Source organism: Pezoporus flaviventris, unplaced genomic scaffold (genome assembly GCF_033815535.1).
Source record: "Pezoporus flaviventris isolate CSIRO_AGI_PZ_B2104156 unplaced genomic scaffold, CSIRO_AGI_Pfla_v1 ptg000002l, whole genome shotgun sequence".
In the NCBI taxonomy this organism is placed as follows: domain Eukaryota; kingdom Metazoa; phylum Chordata; class Aves; order Psittaciformes; family Psittacidae; genus Pezoporus; species Pezoporus flaviventris.
This window is the reverse complement of record NW_026892550.1, coordinates 49,985,973-50,005,777: the sequence shown is the minus strand read 5'-3', so window position 1 is coordinate 50,005,777 and position 19,805 is coordinate 49,985,973. Positions and strand designations below refer to the sequence as shown.

The window sequence follows — 19,805 nt, the reverse complement described above, 5'->3', positions numbered from 1 at the left end:
GGCCCCTCACCTCACGGCTGAGGAGAAACCCGCTGCGGGAGAGTGGGGAGAGGCAGCGGCGAAGCGAGCGGGGCAGCGCGGAGCCAAGGAAAGGCCGGGCTGCCACCCAACCCCCGAGATGAAATCCCTCTCTCCCCCAGGGACAGGCCCTCCCGCCTGGAGGGAGCCGCGTGAATATGTGAGCCTTTTCATCCTAAAGGAATTACCACCGCCCCAGGAATAATCCTGTTGTTGTACATGTTGCTTGGCTCACAGCGATGTTTTTGGGGTTCTTCTGTGGAGTCAGGCCCGACCGGGTGGCTGCCGAAGTTTTTTTTGTCGGTTGATACCTAGAAAGTTATGAAGGGAAGAGACTGCATAGAGTTAATTTAAGCCACCTATGTAGTGCCTGACTGTTGGCTATCGTTCACGGGCGCTTCACAAAAGGAGGTTACTGATTGACCTGATGCCTGAGAACAGCACTGAGCAGCCAGCATAGGCTACACAGCACCATTTTTCCTCTGGATTTATACAGCTGCTGGCAGAGCAGACTCCCAGGTTGGTTTAACTTTTTTTAAATAGCGCCAGCCATCAGTAATACACTGGTCTTCTTAGTACTGGAACTGAAGTCTGTAGTATAGAATCAAAATGGTTTGGGTTGGAAGGGACCTTAAAGATCGTCTAATTCCAAGCCCTCTGCCATGGGCAGGGGCACCTTCTACTAGACCAGGTTGCTCTATGTAATTAAGTATAACCTTTAAACTTTCTTCTTAAAATGCCAACATTCCTATGCGTCTGTATAGTAACCAAGTTTCCCAGATACATCTAGCCAAGGCTGAAGGAAGTCAGCTAGTGCCATGTTTAATTGGCAAAAATACTACACAAAGCATTGAAGTTCAAACATCTTTATGCTGAGTCTTAAACGTCTACTTCGTTAAGGGTGAAGAGCACCTCAAATCAGCAGCCAGCGTGGCTCACCTAATGTGTGTTAGCCCAGAAAGTCAGCAGCACACCTGAAAATAACCTGTGGGAGATTTTGTTATGCCATGAAGACCACATGAGGTGGAACTTCAGGAAGTATTTATCTCAGAGTGGAAGGACACTAACAAAAATCATAATTTATAAGGGGGATTAAAAGCCCCCATTTAGGAGTTAAATTATACAACTACTGCTTCTTTTATTGACATAAGGCACTGTAGAGCAAAACTTAATTCAAAAGAAATAGGGTAAAATCATAACCCACCTGTTGACTGGAACAAGAAGGAATGGGTATTTTTATCAGGGAAGTATTACAACCTTATCTTTAACATTGTATTGATAGTCATGTCACAGAGGGAGACTGTGCTGCTGCACACTTCCAGTCTATCCAGATGGTAAACAATTTCATTACTGGAAAGGGAGTAGATTCAGACGTTAACGCTTTATGCCCTGTGTCTGGGTTGGGACAGAGATGCACTCATTTAAAATTAGAGCTGAGACTACAGAAGGATTTTTCTGTCTCTTAATAAAGAGAACTGAAATCTCATACAGATTACACATACATATGTATGAGGAGACAAGTCATTTCCTTTATTTGAATTGCCACTTATGCTCTGTGATGCACTTCTGAAAGTGCATTTCCCATTCTCTTCCCAATCCAAATTGGGGATTGAGATTGACTGACCGAGCATTTCTGAATAAAACATGTTTTCCCTTATTACATTGGAGTGTTTTCTGGACATTCAAGATTCTATGTTAGTCTTTCCTGTGGAACCAAGTGCGCTGAAGTAAGCAGAGCAAAAGCAAGGAGAGAACTGGGCCCCAAAGCCCTTTAAGAAGGAAGTTTAGATGGATTTAGCATACACAAAGTTTCAGAATACAATTCATTTGAAATGAAAGGTGCCATGTCATGGCAAGCCGAAGGTGTGCTCACAGGGCAAAACCTGTATGAACAAGTACCAGGAAATCAGACAAGGTGGAAAAGTTCCAAAGCTTAAGAAGACTTACCTGGTGGATTTATTTTAAAAGGACGCATCAAGTACCCAGTCTCAGCTTTTCCTATGACATCCTTATCAGCTTCTACAAACATCTAGATGTTAAAAGAAAAGCCTCTTCTAAATTATATTTAAAGCATAAACTTCTCTTTCTTATAACTTAACACCATGGCAGAAATGTTATTTCTGCTGAAACTCATGATAATGCCAGGCTGTTTGGTAAAATTATATTTACAGGACACTCTAGATAAATGAACTGCATTAAAGCACAGGCTTCTTACCTGAAGAGCCAAATGAACAATTATTTCTCTAATCCTGTTCCCAATCATTAGAGAAATTAGGCAGATAGTATAGACTCAGGTGTGAATGATTTGCACTGAAAAATTGGGTGCCTCTTTCCTGGGTAACACACATTTGCACTGTTACCTCTAGATACTTCAGTACCTGGACAACATCAGCTCACAAAGAAAGAGTGGGTGATTAAAGCTGGATGTGAAGGAACAAATGCTGATGTTGTTGAGCTAGAGTAGACCATGTGAAATGTTTCCAGCCTCGTTATAGTCTCTGGTAGCTGGAAGGTGCATCAGAGGAAAGGCTTTCTAGTTGTGCACTTACCCAAGTTGTTTCACCTTAGTAGGTTGTGTGTGTTGTAAGTTTTCTAATATGTAAATGCAACCTAAGAGCTGTGTCTGTTATGAGCTAGGTTTACTCTGGGAGGACAGGTGCCTTTCTGAGGGATAGGAATCTTTTTCTAATTAATGCCTTATTTCTTTATCATGCCTGTAAATACTGATTTGCCTCAGTAGCCAGTGATTGTCTTGCACACACTCCAGTCCTCATGTAAGTTATCAATGTTTAGCCAACATTTGCTGTTTGCATTGCCATTATTTCCTGTAACTTGAATCCACCAGGAAAATAACAAAATAATGAGCTTTAAAAAAAACAAAACTGTATTTTTAAGATGATGCCATCATTCTGAGACAAAATGTGTTGAGCTCTAATGAAGTAGACAATAGAAACCGTATAAAAAGATCTCTAAGTATTTAAAGTACATATGCAAATTCAACCTTTGAACTGTAGCTAGAACTGTAGCTTTTGAACTGTAGCTAGAGCAGGGTCTAGAGTTCAATGATGCTGCTGAATCCCCATGTTGCAGCGTCCATGAGAAGTACTTTCTGTCATTTTTTGCTGGTTTCTGGTAAGTGGTGGTCTGGCCTCATTTCATTCTTTATCTCATCAGGGCTTAGATGGACACAGCAATGCCCTACAACTCTCAGAATAGGGTGGCGTCTCCTATGGTTATACAGATCACATCCTAAATGTACCATTCACTTGCTTCCTACAGAACCACAAATCAGGTATGAGACCTCATATTACTACCAAAGTGGTTCAGACCTGTGACTGCGCGAAAACACTAAATTTCTAGCGGATTGGGTAAAAGTGCCAGAGCTAAAGCAGGAGAAGATATCAGTAGTGAATAGATGTTTGGGGGAATAAATTTAGTGGACTTAAGTAAGAGAACCATGAGGTTGTAAACATGGCTGGTGTGTATAATTAATAGAGAAAGGGGAACCTCTGAAGAGAGCTAGAAGTAAACAAGAAAAGGAAGACTAAAGGCAAAAAAAAAACCCAAACAACAAATAAACACCAAAAACCCAAAAGCAAACCAGAAGTTATCATGAAACCTTGAATAGCGTATAACTGAGGGTAAGCACTAATCTGAATAGGAGTGTGGGTGAACCTACATTTCTGTGTGATAGCTGACATTTGTGCCTAGATAGCTGTAAATAACAGGTTAGCTTAGCTCTACATTCCAAGTGGGGAGAAGATCTGAATGGATGGAAGGCAGTTTATTAGATTCCCTTTTCTATTTTTTCTCTTCCAACATCCTATAGTTTTCTTGCATTAATAGCTGATAGTTATGAGTCTCCTTTTATCTCTTTTTCCACGAAGTAAGCCTGCCAATTAATTTAGAAAATAAATCCATGCATAAACACTCACATTAGGTATTACGATAGCAACTTTAGCTCTGACATCATCTGATTTGTTCTCAAATATGACTGCTCAACATTAACTGTTACAGCTATGATATTGTATAGGGTGTCACTAACTTAAAGACATGGACAGAACCAAGCAGAGAAGGCAATTTTTTGTGTATCATTTTTGGAATGGTTAGCCTAGCCTCCGCTCAGTTTGGCTGTGTAATGCCAGGCCTCCTTCTGTCCTTTTTCTTTCATACTGGCAGATAGCAAGGAGCATTTCACAACAAACCTCTCAGTTGCACCGAAAATTTTGGTTTATATATTGCGTGAACTTACTGCGAGGGAGCTGCTTTCAAGGAAGAGAAGTTGTTCCCTGCATAGTTTGCCTGAGCCTCGAAGCGGCTTCATGCAGAAGATAGGGACTGCTCTATCTAAGCTGGTCATATTTACAGAATCTATAAGACCATTAGTGGTGTGTAATGCTACAATGTGAAGGACATGTACCGTAGAGCCATAAGCAAACTGCTACATTAAGTAGTCACAGATAAGAGTTCTGCTTTCTGGTAGTAAAACTAATAATCTACCAGTCAGTTCTTTGAAATCTGGACCTAGTACAGACTATGAGTCATTCATTCTTCTAATGTTCAACTACCTAACACCTTGACCAGCCACTGGAGGCAGAGGTGTGGGGTTTTGCTATTTGAGTTCAGTGACAGCAGGTACTTGCTTAATACTGTACTATGGTCAGTGTTTCATATATGAATGGATTGGTTTCTCTTCATGGTCTTTTGCATATCTGAATGATATGTATTTACAACTTTTATCTGATTATAACCACCAGAATCCAGTTCAGGGTCCCATTTTTTTCCCAAGAGACGCACATTCTTCCCATTACATGGCTGCCATTTTAGCACCCTGACCATGTTTCACCCAGTTAGCTCAAGCAAATGAGCAGCTCTTTCATTCTTGTTGTCCTTGTCACTTTGTTTTGTTCATAGTCACTTTCATTAAGTATATGCTCAGCTCAATTTATGAGGTCATTTTGTGTTAGGTGTACTGAGTAGGACCAATATTAACAGTTTATAGAAAGCAAAATATAGCTAACTTGGTTTTATATATCTGCTGGTTTATGCCACAGCAGCTCCTTAAGGACCCAGTTGAGGAAAGTGATTCCAGACAGCTAAGAAATGTACAAATATATGGGAAAGAGATTTCCTCTGCCACGGAACTTTCAACATCTAAATATATAATGAGAAATGGATTATGAAAGCATGAAGTGGCATGCTCATTGCTGTTTGAACTCACACAGTGATTCATTTAAGTCTTCTGCTCAACTGCTGGTAGAAGTAAGTTCTGATTTCCTGAGCTTGTTTCTGTTGCAAGTTCTAAGCCTTTACCATCATTTATGATATTCTTAAAATTCCTGGAATCTCTGGATAGGTGGCTATTTTCTCACAGGTTTTGATGAAAACTTAAAACTCATGTTTAAAAAACCCAGAAGTATCAATGTTCAAAAAGTAACTTTTAAATTGATGCAATTATTTTACGCGTATCCTGTGGATTTAGGGGACTCTATTTATGAGCTTGTAATGATGGGGGTTAACAACAGTGAGTGGTGACCTAAGACATATCACTAGCATAGTGGATCATGCTGTGTAAAAATACAAGATTATAAAAAAATATTTGGAGGGCACTACAAGAGGCAAATTGTCTGTATGGATTTGGTTTCATGAAAGCTTGTGTTCTCAACCTTTGCTGCAGAGCTGTGAGGGCTAGAAACTTCCAGGAAAGTATTCTGTACTTAAAGCTGTAACATCAGAAACAGTACAGGTGCTGTCTAAGATTGTGATAAGATGCAACAGGCTGTTGAAAAGCAAGAGAGGATGTCATGACAAGGAAAAGAGACCTGTGACAGAGCAGGGTTTTGGAAAAAGAGAGGGACCTCAGTCTGTTTGCTGCTCTACACGAGAAAAGCAATGAGTGATAGTAGTGGAGGAAGCAGGATGTTCTTATCCTAGTTTCTTTCTCAGTTCCCCTCTTGATTTACTGATTGGAAGCTGAGGCTGGGTGGTAACAGGGCAGTCATGTTCTTTCTCTGCCCCATGTAAGAGCACAGTGCAGACGTTTTTCAGCTATAAATATCCCAGCACTGAAGCCAGAACTAATATGACTATGCAGTTCTGTTACTATTCCCAAGCATGTTGTCTTGGATGCTGTCATGCTTACAAGGCCTGCCTTGCTCTTAAGGCTAAGGATCCCCATATAGTGCTGTAACTCATTAGGTACATGTACAGGCTTGGGGTCTCTGCACTGCTGAGACCTGACCTGAAAGTGCACGTGACTTTTGACACCTGAGGGTAGGGAAATGGAATTGCAACATCTTCAAATGCTGCTGTTTACCTAGACGTCCAAATAAGAATATGCGACTCCTGTTTAAGCCCTTGGGTGTATTTACAACAGCTCTTCCCAGCTTTAAGCATTGTGCTGCCAAAATTGGCTGCACCCAAAGACACTCCCTTAGCATAGTGAGAACACAGTGCTGCTTGTATTCAGATCAGCAGCAAACTCTTGTTGACCTAGCTGGGTGTAGGGCTGGTGGCTGAGGGAGGATCCCTGCCTTCTCTACAGACTTGGAAAGTGTTCTGACAGCATGTTTGTGTGGTTGCAGATAGTAAGCTGAACAGCATCTGCAAAAACAAGTGTTTTCTTGAAGCAAGCTTTAGCTTTGCAAGCTATATACTGGTCTCATAGAAGGTAAGGAGGGTGTCATGGTGACTTTATGAATGCTTCTGGGTAGATCCAGCTGAGTCTGTTGTAGTTCTGACAGTGATCTAGACAGGTTAGTATGGTGTTCACGTGACAAAAATGCTATTCTTATTCTAAGGATACAGAACAAAAGCCTAAAAAAGTTAAGATCGAAAATGCCAATGTTAGGATGAATCTGAAACACTGAGAATCTTATTTTCCCTACAGTTCTTATCATTAGGTAGATGGATATACCCACACTTACCACTCAGGATAAGTGTGTCCCAAGCTTGAACAACGCATAGGGCCCTGGAGCCCACTGTGGCTTGCTCCATCACTTGAGAATACTTGGAGGAGATGGTTGTGCCATTAGAAGAAACTCATCTGTCATTGGATGGTACTACAGGACCTGCCTGACTAGAAAAGTTGGACACACTGGTATAGTACTTGCTGTTCTCAAAACATTTGCCGGTGTTGACTTCAATTGCACATGTGAGTGTTATTAGTATTTCTGCAATCAGACTTGGTGTCCAAGTCCTAGAAGACTGGCAACACTTACTACCTGTGAAAATTTTAGGTTAAGTGATGTGACTAGCATCACACAGGAATTCTGGCACAGAAGAGGGGACATTGCAGCTCACTAGATTAAGGATATGATACTGTCTTTTCAACCAGTTACCTGTTTGTTATAATCCTCCAGCTTTTGTCAGGAAATTCATGGAGGACCTATGGAGAGGAGTCTCTTTAACATGCTGTTCTTCTCTAGAGAGCAGCCCCAACCTAACAAGTCAGCTTGATACAGATGCCTTGGAGTGGGAACTTTCATACAAAGCAAAGAAATTTTGCTAAAGTTATGAACTGAAAATAATCTCCTCTTAGAAAGAGGTTCTCATCAATAGATTAATAGGTGAGTAATATAGTCAGCCCCATTCATAATATAAAGACAAATATGTGGTTAGAGCAAAAGTCACAGAATCTGGCTTCTCTGTTGACTTCCAGTACAACTTTCAGAGAAGAAAAACTGTGACCATTTATGTTAAAGGGTGAATAAAGAGTGGTAAGAGCTAAAATAAAGGTAATAGCCAGTGACCAATTCTTGTTTAGTATTGCATGTAGCCCTTAAATTATTTTCCACTTTGCAAACAAACAAGGAGCATGTCAAGCAAACAGGTTTCCACATCCTGGGTTTGCTGACTTGGATAGCAAAACACTTTTGTTTTGGTCCTTCACCGACATGCAGTAGTGGAATTTTTCTGGTTTCATTAAACACCTGTGGTGTGACACATTAAAACTGGGTAACTACTAAAAGTCAGTCTCCTGATGTGCCAATAGTTTCTCTAAGCTGTGCCTTTAGTAGAGCAGCTTTAAAACCTTGAAAGAGTCTTACATAAACTTGAAACTGAAAGAGAGCAGGCCAGATTTAATCAAAGTATGTATGACTCATTTTCCACTCTTTATCAATATTTTTTGTGACAACGTCACATCAGCAGCATCTGTAGCTGAAAAATACTGTCTTGCAGAAAAATACTGACTTTCTGAAAATGGAGTTAGTGATTCCCACTCTAGCAGATGATCTGCATACGAACAGCACAAGTTGAAACAGAAATGCTAAGCAGGAAAACCTGAAAATGGGACTACTGAGCTATAAAACTCTTGGCACCTTTTATCACAATGACCTACATAAAAAGTCCACCCCCACTAACTTTCATCCAATATGACTTGAAACTGTCAGGCACCATTGCATCTCAGGCATTTATTAGGTCTTTGATGTTACTGAAATTGAAGAATTCTCCTCATCCTCACCATTGTTTAGAAGAAAAAATATTTCTGAAGTCATTGATGGATTTTCCCCAATGTGTAGTATATGCATGACTACTTTCTTCTCATAAAATACTGTAAAGTCATCAAATAATCAAGTAGCACCACAAATGAGGATGCTGTCGTCTCAAACTGACAGGAGCCTCATGGTTTTCTGAGAATTCCAGCAGCGTTTCTCAGACTGTGATTCATGTCTTTAACAGAACAGGTCAGAGATCTCAGTAGAGAAGCCTGATCGCATGCAGCACATGCCCAAACATGTTACAGTTCTTTACCGAGGGGCCAAGACCAACCACAAGTGTTTCTGTTTTGTCACCTCATTCCTTAACAGAAAAAAAAGGCTATTGAGATTTATTATGTTTGTTATTAAGTTCTCTTAATAGCTATGCAAAGTACCTCTTTTCCATGCATGTATCAAAGCCATATCATCATGAAAAAAGTCATTCTAGCGCCTTTTAATTCATGTATGTGCTGCTGTGCCAAGACTTCTATAAGGGCCTGAGCTAGACACTTTTTAGAAAATATGCAATCGACTGAGTACTTTGCCAAATTCTCACAGTCCATTTCTACAAAGGAAGGCTTCCACTGATTTCAAATTCTAAATCTTTTCCACTTTGGCTTGCATGAAAACACTTGAAAGGTGTGTTAAAGGACAGACACACCAGAAATAAAATCCGAGTGGTGTATACAGTGAAGTCACATCTCATTAATGGAGACCACCCAAAACTTATTCCTGCCCTGAAATCTACAGAAGAAAGACATACTCTGTTTTTAACATCTAGCTTAAAAAACACTCGGCTATTTGTACAATCTCCGAAATTCCCAGCTTTGGTAATATTCACATGTAGGATGTTTGTTAGGCAAGTACTTCTGAGCTGTGAACAGCAGCTCTGGAATCTCCAGACTTGCTGGAATAGATTAAAAAAAAAAACTGGGCAGCATGTCAGACTTCCTACATCAATCTAAACTTGTTTAATGAAGACTGGAGATAAAAAAATACAGAGGAAATTCTGAGTAAATGGAGTTGCTATTTATCAGTGTCTGTCTTGGCTGCACAAGAAGGGAGAGAATCTTGACACAGAGCAAACAAGAAAAAAGCCCCAGTGGATTTCCATCTAATCCACTGCATTAAACACAAGCCCACACAGACAACTGGGTACATTGCTCTGCTTGCCACTGTGTAAAGGCTTCCCACAGCAGAATTAAAGGCCAAAGAAATGTAGTACGAACAGAAGGCCATAGAGCTAAGGAAATTACTCTTAAAATAACAGCTTTCTAAAAATTAAAGAGACTACCATGGAGAAGAGACAGCATGCTTGGGGATACCAGTAAAGGCAGATTGGCACTCGAGTTGCCTGATGGAGATCTCATCACCTGACAGGAGGCTACATCAGTCATATGACAGGGAGCCTGAAGAGCCTGTTTGGGTTTTTTTTGTTATTGTGTTTGGGTTTTTTTGTTTTTCCTCAAGACCTGTAAATGCATTTTTTTTTCCGAGGAGAGGTGTGGTGTAATGAGAAATCTTTTGCAAAGCCTTTCTGTTTCTGAAGAACTCTGTGATTCTGTGTAAAGGAATGTATTTAAGCTTCTGAGGGATTTAGGGCTAGGCTATGTGGAGAGGATGCTAAATTGTGAGCCTGTCTCCTAGAAAAGATCATCTCTACCCTGTGAGTGGTTTGGGTTTATTTTTTTTTTGGTCTGTGTCTCAACAGGATTCACCAGAAGTGAAGAACTGACAAGAAACATAGGAAGCTTGTGACAGGGAAAAGCCTCAGCCTAGAAAAGGAGTAGGGCAATTGAACTAAGTGAGCCTTACAGGATATTTATTTGGTGATAGCAGGAGCAATGTGATGCAGAGTGATGTGATAATCTGCTTGTTGGGGCCAACAGATAACTGACTTTGGGAATCTGGAAAAGACTACATTATGAGTTGTCAGGGTTCAAAGACGGGGAGTCTTGTTTCCAGCTATATGGACAGGCTTTTGAGAAATGCTAGAGAGGAACTGACTCTTGTGGTAAAACGGGTAACAGTGACACAGGGAGGTTCTGCAGTCAGATTTAGGCTGTGACGTGAAAAACCAGAAAGCAGAACCTCCATACATCATTTTCTGGAATGTGCTTGATACCGCATACAGTGCCAGTCAGATTTGCAGAGCTAGCTTCAATATCCAGCTGTGAAAATGACATCAGAAGGGAAGTTTGAAATTCATCAGGAAGTAGCCATGTAAAGTGAGAGGTTATAGCAAGTGTATGCGACACCATGCCTAAGTATCCTGGTCCTGCAATTGCTTCAGCTGAGAACCTGTACAATGTCTTCCTTGCCACAGAAACCAATATGCCAGAAGCTAACAGATTTTGATCTTTCATTTGCTGTGGGGTCAGGACACTATAGGATGTAATTCATTAGCTACAAATTGGGCTGTAGCCAGCATTGTACCACTGTGTTTCTTTCGTAAGTTTATACAGAGAGACTCCTAAGCTTTTACTTTAGGAAGATGGAGGCCACGGAGTTGTTCCTTTATATCTCTTCCATGTAAGTTGCTCTGGTTTCAGCTATATGATCTGAAATGGATCTTTATTATCATTTGGTGAACAGTGACTTGGAGGGGGAAGAATAAAAGATGGTATTGTGCAGTTTAAGGTACTCAATGGTGTATTTGAATAAGGTATAGGCTTTGGTACATGAAATAAGGATATACAGCCTACCTGAGTGCTGACATTCTTGTGTCTGTCTCTGATACCACAACCATAATAATCTTTATATAATTACTGATAAAAATTGCACCTTAACAGTATTGAACTCATTAAGTAACTTAGAAAGGATTACATTGAAATTTAGTTTGGTTTTACTAGCTCCAACCCTGTGGCAACCAGGCTAAACCTGGGCAATTCAACAGAGAATCAACCCTGCTATTTCTAGTGTCTTCACCAGTACATATTTTCCAGGTTTTACCACTAATCTGGATTTCTCACTGTCTTCACCAGGAAGCACAATCCATAAAACTAAGTTTTATAGTTTTAACTGATTTTTTTTTTTAATGCCTATTTTACCTCTTGCCACAATGTTAAAAAAGAAAAAGCCAAATAAAAAACCCCAAAGTAGAGTGATATACTTTAAAAGGAAAACTGTCCTGCTTGTAGACATCAGAATAAGCCTCTGTAACTGTCGAAAATCCAACCCTAAATTATGTTCTGAAGAAACAGAACACATGTCCTTCCCCTCCCACCAACATGCCCTTAAGAGCCTTAGCTCTACTTTCTTAGACCAGAACTTCACCTAATTCCTGGGGAGGGGGAATTTTTGGAAATGAAAATATTTTGCATCTTAGAATTTTGACAACCAGAGAGGGAATGCTTCTTTCTTCTCTTGATTCTGACTGTCCTCCCATCATCTATTTCACAAGACAGGTTGTTCTTTTGTTTTTTGTTTTGTTTTCTTTTTTTAAACAAAAGTGTTTCCAAGAGGGAACCGGGAAGAAAAAGTACGTGTAGAGCTACTGCCACCTACAGTCTGGCTGAGAAAATGCCAGCTTTGGGGGAAAACAGGCGTAGTAATAATTTGGTTTAAAGTGTCCACCCAGAGAACATTTCAGTATAATTTATAATATTTATATTATAAAAAAAATTATAATAAATTACATTTAGGATTCATGTAAGAATCCTTAAATGCCTTTATGAAGATCTTAATCAGCTCCTATTTGCTTAGCCTTTATTATGGGATAGATGATTTTTCCTGTAGATACTAATGATACCTTTCAAAACCTGAAAGGAGGATAGAGCAAGGAGGTAGAGGATCTCTTCTCTCAAGTGACAAGTGGTAGAACAAGAGGTAATGGCCTCAAGCTGCATCAGGGGAGGTTTAGATTGGATATTAGGCAAAATTTCTTCACAGAGAAGGTGATCAGTTATTGGAACAGGCTTCCCAGGGGCGTGGTAGAGTCACCATCCCTGGAAGCATTCAAACACTGTGTAGACAAGGCCCTTAATGACATGGTTTAGTGGTGGACTTAGCAGTCCTGGGGTAATGGTTAGACTTGATGATCTTAAAGGTCTTTTCCAACCTATCTGATTCTATGGTTCTGTAATTCTGTGATTGACACCCTAAAAAAATCTCAGTTTTTTTCCCCCATGTTATACAGTGAACCACTTTAATAGACACCAGATGTAAAGAGGAATGAGCTCCTACTGGCACCACAGTGATGGATGCTGTTGCTTCAGCTGAGCAGAAGTGAGGTGTGTTCCAAGAAACAAGAGGGTTCCAAAATTCCTGCAAACAGATCGTGGTCAGATCTATAGTAGTTGTCTTTGGTCTTCCTGACACTGCAGAAGCAACAAATTGAAGCAAGAGATGAAGCAGTAGAGTCCTGATAGAACATGCAAATAAAACCCACAAAGAGTGGGAATATAAAGATGTACTGTGTCAAGCGCCTGGTTGCTGCTAGTAGAAAAGAGGTTTTTTTTCTCCCTCTGCCCTATTCTTTCCCAGTGAATGTCAGACAGTTTTTGAAGGAGTTAGTCTAAAGAAGTCAGAAAATATCATGCCTTTTGGGAAACTCTCATGACCTTTAAGGAGAAGATGGTACTGAAAACCATTCAGACCAGCTACATGATCTAATTCCCCCCGGCCCTCCTCTTTAACCAGCCAATGTTGTGAAGATGTGTTCAGTGGTGGTGTTTGTATCATTCTGTTCTGGAAGCAACACAGGTGCTTGTGCCTATGTTTCACTGATAATCTGACAACAAACATAACTTTTTTCAAAGCCTATTAAACATGTGTTTAACAGCCTGGAGTTTTTTGGGTTGGTGTTAATTTTTTTTTTTTTCAGGTTTTAGGCTACTCTAGTAGTATGTTTAGCTCCACTTGATGGCGATATGTAGACAGCATGGATTGGTTTTCTATTAATTATAGGAGTTCTAGCTTTAGATGTTTTAAAAGTTTCTTTTCAGCCTATAGTCTTCAGTGACTTAAAAATAGTGATCAATCAAATTAAACTCACATGGTCCTAATTAGTCATTTAGGCTTGTATTTATCACTGGGTTTGGACAATGATGACTTGTATACCTGTGTTCTTTGCAAAATGAAGGCAGCCTTACACATAATCAGAACATAGAAATTGGAAATCCAAGGTAAGCCAACAGGACAACGGCAGCAGCTGCTGTTGCCATCGTCTAGGAATGCATGTTGTAGGTTTGTGACTGACGGTAGATGGAAGAAATTCAAGCTATGAGCAATTCTGGCATTGGTAGGTGAGGCATCTATGATACTGAAGTATCTTATGGCTCTGGATTTGATAAGAAGTTATAATCTTAACAAATGTACTATTAGTTGGGAATCTGGGGGGGCTTCAGGAATGGATTCAACCCTTGTCCTCTATCGTTCCTTCATGACAGTGAAATAGTTGGTGAGATTATACATGCAAACACAAGGATGATTCCGTGTTGTTAACATGCTACAGAAGGATTTGGGTAGCATGGGTTCAGTTCCTTACTTTGCAACAGTTTGAGTGACCTGAAGTATGCAGGCCAAGGCCAGCAAAAGGGCTTATACACAGCTCCTCATACTAATGAGTATTAGACACTTGAATTTCATTGCAGATTTGTCCCTTAATCTATTTCAGTCCAATTATTTAATCTGAAATAGGGATGGTATTCCTCTTCCATGCTATGGTTGTGTCTCTTTTATTTGTGTAAACTCTTCATTGAGGACTGGTTTTCACCAGTATGTGGAGAGACCAGTGGTATCCTTGTCTCAATGGACAGTAAGATAATTCACAACAATCTGTAGCAGCGGTGATAATAACCACACCCAGTCACAGAAGAGAGTTAAGAGCTTTCTATTTTGTGCTTGAAACATACTTATTTCACTGACAAGGAGTGGAGGGGTAACTAGACTGACATGCTTTTCTCGGGAAGCAAAAGGTTCCCGTTACAAACCTGTTGTAGCTTTTGATGGTCTGTTAAGCGTTCAAGTTCTCTTGGGTCTTGTCGTGGTTTAAACTAAACCCAGGACATGTCTCTACTAAATAATAAAGGATTTGTGGCAGACAATGAAGTTAGGAATGCTTTTTGAATTCTTATGACTTCAAATGAAAGGTAAATAATTTCAGGAGTTTGGATTTTAGTGTTTCATGCTGTAAAGAAGTCACTCAGTATGTTTTGCATCATTTCTAAAAAATTATGATGGGATGTCTTGCCCTTATTATAGCACTTCGTTTTGCTGAGTGGAAAGTTGAAGAGAATAGGTCCCACAGCTTAAATCTCTATTAAGTATCATTTTGTTGGAAAATCCTCCATTTGAATGCTGCTTATTTTTAATGGTATCTTCGGTGATGGAAAGCTTCTGAGATCGGTTGGAAGACAGTGTGACTTGTTCCTGTAGCAGTCTCATAGGCACTGCATCAAAGACCTCTATCTGACAATGCCACATTGCTTACGTTCTTCTTTAGATTGTTATAGTGTTCTTTGAGTGCAGTAGTTCCTGCCAAAATTCACAAATAAAATACGATTTAATGACCTCGTATTTTAACATTCCAGAAGTCAAATAGTCAAACTTTTAATACCTCTGCATTGTGTAGTTTTCATTAGGCATACTCTGTAAATGGATGCAAACTACAAGACACCTCTGTTACACTGGTTGAGCTCTACTTTCATGAAAAATGTGTTTGTGAATTTAAGACATTTGTGTGGTATCATAGAAAGATGCAATAAAAGTGGGGCAGGCAGAAAACCCTGAGCATTCAAATGTGGTGTTCAGGAAGGAAAAAAAAGCAAAGCTAGAAAAAACATATCCAAGATGTTCACAATTTTTTTCAGATATAATATCTAATAACTAGACAGTGAGTAATGACAAGTATATTCCTTATACCCACTTTCTGAAGCTTCTGAAATATTTCAGTAAGCATGTATTGAGGACTTCAGGAAATGCATGGTTAATTTAATGTGAAAATCCTTACATCAACCATAGCATTCTACAACATTTTGGTAATAGGATAACCAAGCCACAGTTTGAGAATCAAAATTAAGTATGTTTTGTTATTGGTGGTGGTTTTGTTGCTTTGGGGTTTTTTAAATGTGATTGGAGAAATTCTTTATAAGAAGTATCTTCTTCTGATCTCTCATGTAATTACTCTGTAGCAGTTTAATTGTTTCTTCATGAAGTATTTTATTTTTTAAAACAAAGGTCAAAGGTTTCAGAGACTCAGCTGGAAATGGAACCTTTGTTCAATGACCACCAGTTGGCATGTGTGAGGCAGTACAGCAGCTTACTGTACTCACGGGAGTTATTTTTTCTCAGATGTGTAAGAAAAAGTGTGCTTTAAGCCTTCCAGTTTTGCAGTAACAGCAGAAACCATTGAGTCATTCCATTGTTTGGTCTACACAGATTACTTGGTTTGAAGCGACAAACATCCTAGTATACACATCTTAATGGCACTGTGATCTTAGCTGGTTTCTCTAAAGGCTATTGAAAGCAAATTAAGAAAATTTACTGCCTATTTCAGAACATAGCCTTACCTGTGAATGAGAGCTGGTGCATGGTGAGCTTTGCTGAGCCAAGTTCTGAACCTCACCTGCTGGAGCTGTTCCTTGGGAATGTGGTGTGCTGCTCCTCCTCTGAACCCCTTAGGACAGAAGTGATATGTTTTTCAGGTAGTACTATAAGGCACCTACCACAGCTTCCCTGTTACTGACACAGCAAATATCCCATGCTCAGATTCCATTGTGTCTAACTTGAAGGTATTGTAATAGGTTACAGCCTCGTAACCTTTAACAGAAGAGTATACATTAATCCTCTCCCCATATCTACATCATGAAGAGGATTCAATTTTACTCCTTCAGCCCAAATGAGCTGCTTAAAGAAGAAAGTATGAGATGCTTCTCCTCTTCAGGTGTGCTTCAAAAACTGAATTTATTCTAGAGCACTGTAACTTTTTATAGCTTCACCATGACTAGTCATGTTGACTTAAACCAACTGTGTATTCTGTCTATGGCAAAGTTTGATATTGACAGTTGAGCTAATGCATGATCCTTGATGAATAATTCAAGCAAAAATGGCCAGAATTATTAAACCAGTGCAGGGCTGCAGGCTTACATTGAGGGGTTCCTGGATTTTCTATTGTTGAGTTTTCAAATGTAAATAGCAGAATGCGATTACTATGCATTTGATAGAACAGCTTTGTACTTTTTAAGGAACTCCAGAAATGTTGGACTGAATTTTACTGGATACAGGGAACTTCCAGTGGGGACCTTGCTTTCATTTAAGAGGCCCATGGTAGTCCACAGGCTTTTCTTTCTGAGAAAGTTTCTTGTACGTTCAGAAAACATGTAACAGATAAACTAAGTCTTTCCATCTGGGGAGGGTGATTTAAACAAACAAAAAAAGTCAAATATATGGCAAAAGTAGAAAATCTCACCAGGACATCAGCTTATCTCATTTATTTTGTATCCTAGGTAGGGGTGAAGCCAAACGCTTGAGGCATTCACTCATTGTCTGCAAGTTTTCACAGTGCTGTGTGTTATCTGTAAACACTTCAGTAATGTTACAATTCCAAGCTGAATACTGGAAAATGAAGGAGTGGTACTGTGTTGTTGCTGGCATTCTTTCATGACAAAAGACTGTTAGCATAATGCTTGGGAGCAGGGGTTCTCTCTGAACTTACTCATCTGAATGTATCTTAACTGAATGGCTGCAGGTGCTTGTATTTCTTAGAATTGTATCTCTGAAATACAAAAAAGACATATGCTAAGAGTTCCTGTGGTGTTGTAGACTCATACAGGACTTCTTGGAAGTTAAAATTCGACACACAATAAACCAAAACTAGTGCTGATTTATTTTCATGGGCTGTTTGTAAACTGCAGTAAGTTGCTATCTTATGAGCAGCTCAGCACTCTGCATAGCAGTAGGCTGTTTGGAGGCAAGATAAAGAGCTGGGGAAGGGTACTGCGGCAGTTATCTCATCATGCGCCTTCGTATCAGCCAGAGCCCTCTGTGCCTGCTCACAACTGCTGCTGATTCTTCTAAACACTGAGACCAAAATCTGGAGTCTGCATGGGATGACTCAGGAAAGCGTATGCTAATATTAGGGTTTCTGCGTGTTTGTCCCATTTTTATATTGCAAGTGCAGCTACCATCCATGACTCAAATGTGATTTTTGGGGTAGCAAGTGGCCTTGCTCTGTCCAGCTTCTAGTACAATGGGATCCAAGTCTGGGGTTTACATATTACTATCAGAGGACAGTCTGGTACAGCAATATTTTGGAGTAAGACAAATCCATTTGCAAAGTAAAAAATAAAACGTGTATCATTAGGGATGTTGAAAGCAGGGCATATTTAGGGGTGAAGTGACAAGCTGAACTGTTATGACACAGACACATGCTGGTCAGTGCTCACTGTCTTGACCATATACTGTAATATCACTGCAGTGAGACTGTGACTTTAATTACACTTGCATTTCAAGCCTGGCACAGCCAGACCTTTGCTGGACTTACGGAAAAACACAGTGTGTAAAGAACAAAAGAACTGCAAAACCCAAGAAACACTACCTCGATATGTTTAGCTAACCTAATTATTTTAATAAACTGCTTCCATGCTGACATGAAAGTTTGATAGGAAGTTGGTGTTGGGGAAATGCACGCTATTGTTGTAGTGCAAATCTAATTACTCTGTGGGACATCTCACACGCTTAGCCAGTCCTTGTCCAAGGATTGCCTCAGCTCTTTAGCAGCTCTAACTTTTGAGAGTAATGCAAAGAAACTGTGACTGCTGCTTGAGTTAGGTGGCTTCCTGATGCAAAACTACCCTAGTTTGAATGAAGAATTGATGACAAAGTAATAAAACAGTAGGCCGCCATAGAGAATGCAGAGGTGGCTAGAGTCTCTGGCAAGTATCAAAGGAAGTCAGAGGAGGTGCCAGCAGAGAGCAGTTAGAAGAGGCAACAGGTACCACTTCTGCCAGCTTCTAGCTCTACAGAAGATGTTTTCTGAGCATTATGCATGTCCAAATACTGTTTACCATGCTGCATATTACTTGTGCCAACGTGTTATATTTAATTATTTGGCTACACACAGCACAGCAAGATGCATATTAATAACTATATTGGTTATTGCATATGGAAAGCTGATAAGAAAGAGTAAGCACAGTTGGGAGTACTAAAATGCATGTGTTATATTTGTACCATCCTCTGCTGTACCTTTCAGAATTTTTTAATTTCTTATAGTTGGTAAAAGGGAAAAAATAAAAAAGTGATGTGTGCTGCTATGCGATCTAGGAAGAAAAAGCACTTCAAGTCACTGAAACAGTGGTAAAACAAAAATAAGCCAAGAGCTCTCTCAGCAGAAAGGGTAATTAAAGTATTCCCCATCTCTTAAGCATTGTCCTTCCAGGAACTATCTGGAAGTTCCTTTTTCCTGAAGTTTGCCAAGATCCCCAACTCAGTAAAAGAAATTGAGGGTATGCAAGGTGCCCTCAAGAGCAAGGTTGACATAAGGTAGTGGTAAGCATGCTCTTGAGTGGTCCATGTAACACCCAACACATCTGAGACCACATGTTATCAGAATTTAATCTTGAACATTGTTTTTAAAACATTAGTTCTAATTTTAAGAATGATCAGCACTTCTGATACTGAATTTTCAGCATGACTTAGTTACTTGGATAATATTTTCTCTGCAATATGTATTCAAGAATCTCAAAGAAGTTCTGTACTACACTAATGATAGTTAAAGGCTGGTAGGATCTGTTGTTGTTTTTCTTGGCAATGTGAGTGAATTAAAGAACAAAAATATGTACCAAGATGGAGGATATGTTCTGCAGATGTTTCTGCTTAATTGCTTTCTAAAGATAGCTTGAAGTTTTAAAATTTACTAACGTGGGGACTGGCTTAGCTGAAGTGAAGACCTTCCATGCTTTTAGTTTCTTGAAAACTATGTTATGAACAGAAACTGAACTATTTCACTTACAGAAAGAAGAAGAAATTAAATAGTCGTGATTGGTTATATTCAATTATACTGTGCTTCCTAAGAAGCAGAAAGTAATCCTGGCAGTATTAAAAAAATGTAGTAAAGATAGGTTGTCTCTGGGAAATCTTGCAAGAATTCCAGAGGGGTGAAAAAGGTGTGATGAATAAGCAATAGCAGAAATAGCATTGTCGATAGCGAAGTTATTTTCAAACTATATTGCATAGACTTTGGATTTGCTCCTAATTCTGCTAACATCAATGAAACTTCAGGAATTGCTAAGTAGAGGTGTGCTTGTGCCTGTTACTAAGATCAAAGCTCTTATAGTTCAGTTTTCAGTGGTTCTTACAAAAATGAAT

General features: G+C 39.6%; 1 protein-coding gene across 3 annotated transcripts in view; it reads left to right on the top strand.

Moving 5' to 3' along the window:
- Positions 1 to 146: 146 nt before the first annotated feature.
- Positions 147 to 19,805, top strand: part of SLC39A8 (solute carrier family 39 member 8) — a 61,329-nt gene continuing 41,670 nt past the window's right edge. Inside the window, exons 1-3 of one of the 3 annotated variants that reach the window (XM_061478230.1) lie at positions 147 to 537; positions 3,193 to 3,310; positions 5,073 to 5,280. In XM_061478230.1, the coding sequence (XP_061334214.1) occupies positions 5,191 to 5,280 (90 nt within the window). In that variant the 5' untranslated portion in view covers positions 147 to 537; positions 3,193 to 3,310; positions 5,073 to 5,190. The remainder of the gene's footprint in view (positions 538 to 3,192; positions 3,311 to 5,072; positions 5,281 to 19,805) is intronic. The other 2 variants (XM_061478223.1, XM_061478216.1) reach the window with 2 other exon arrangements.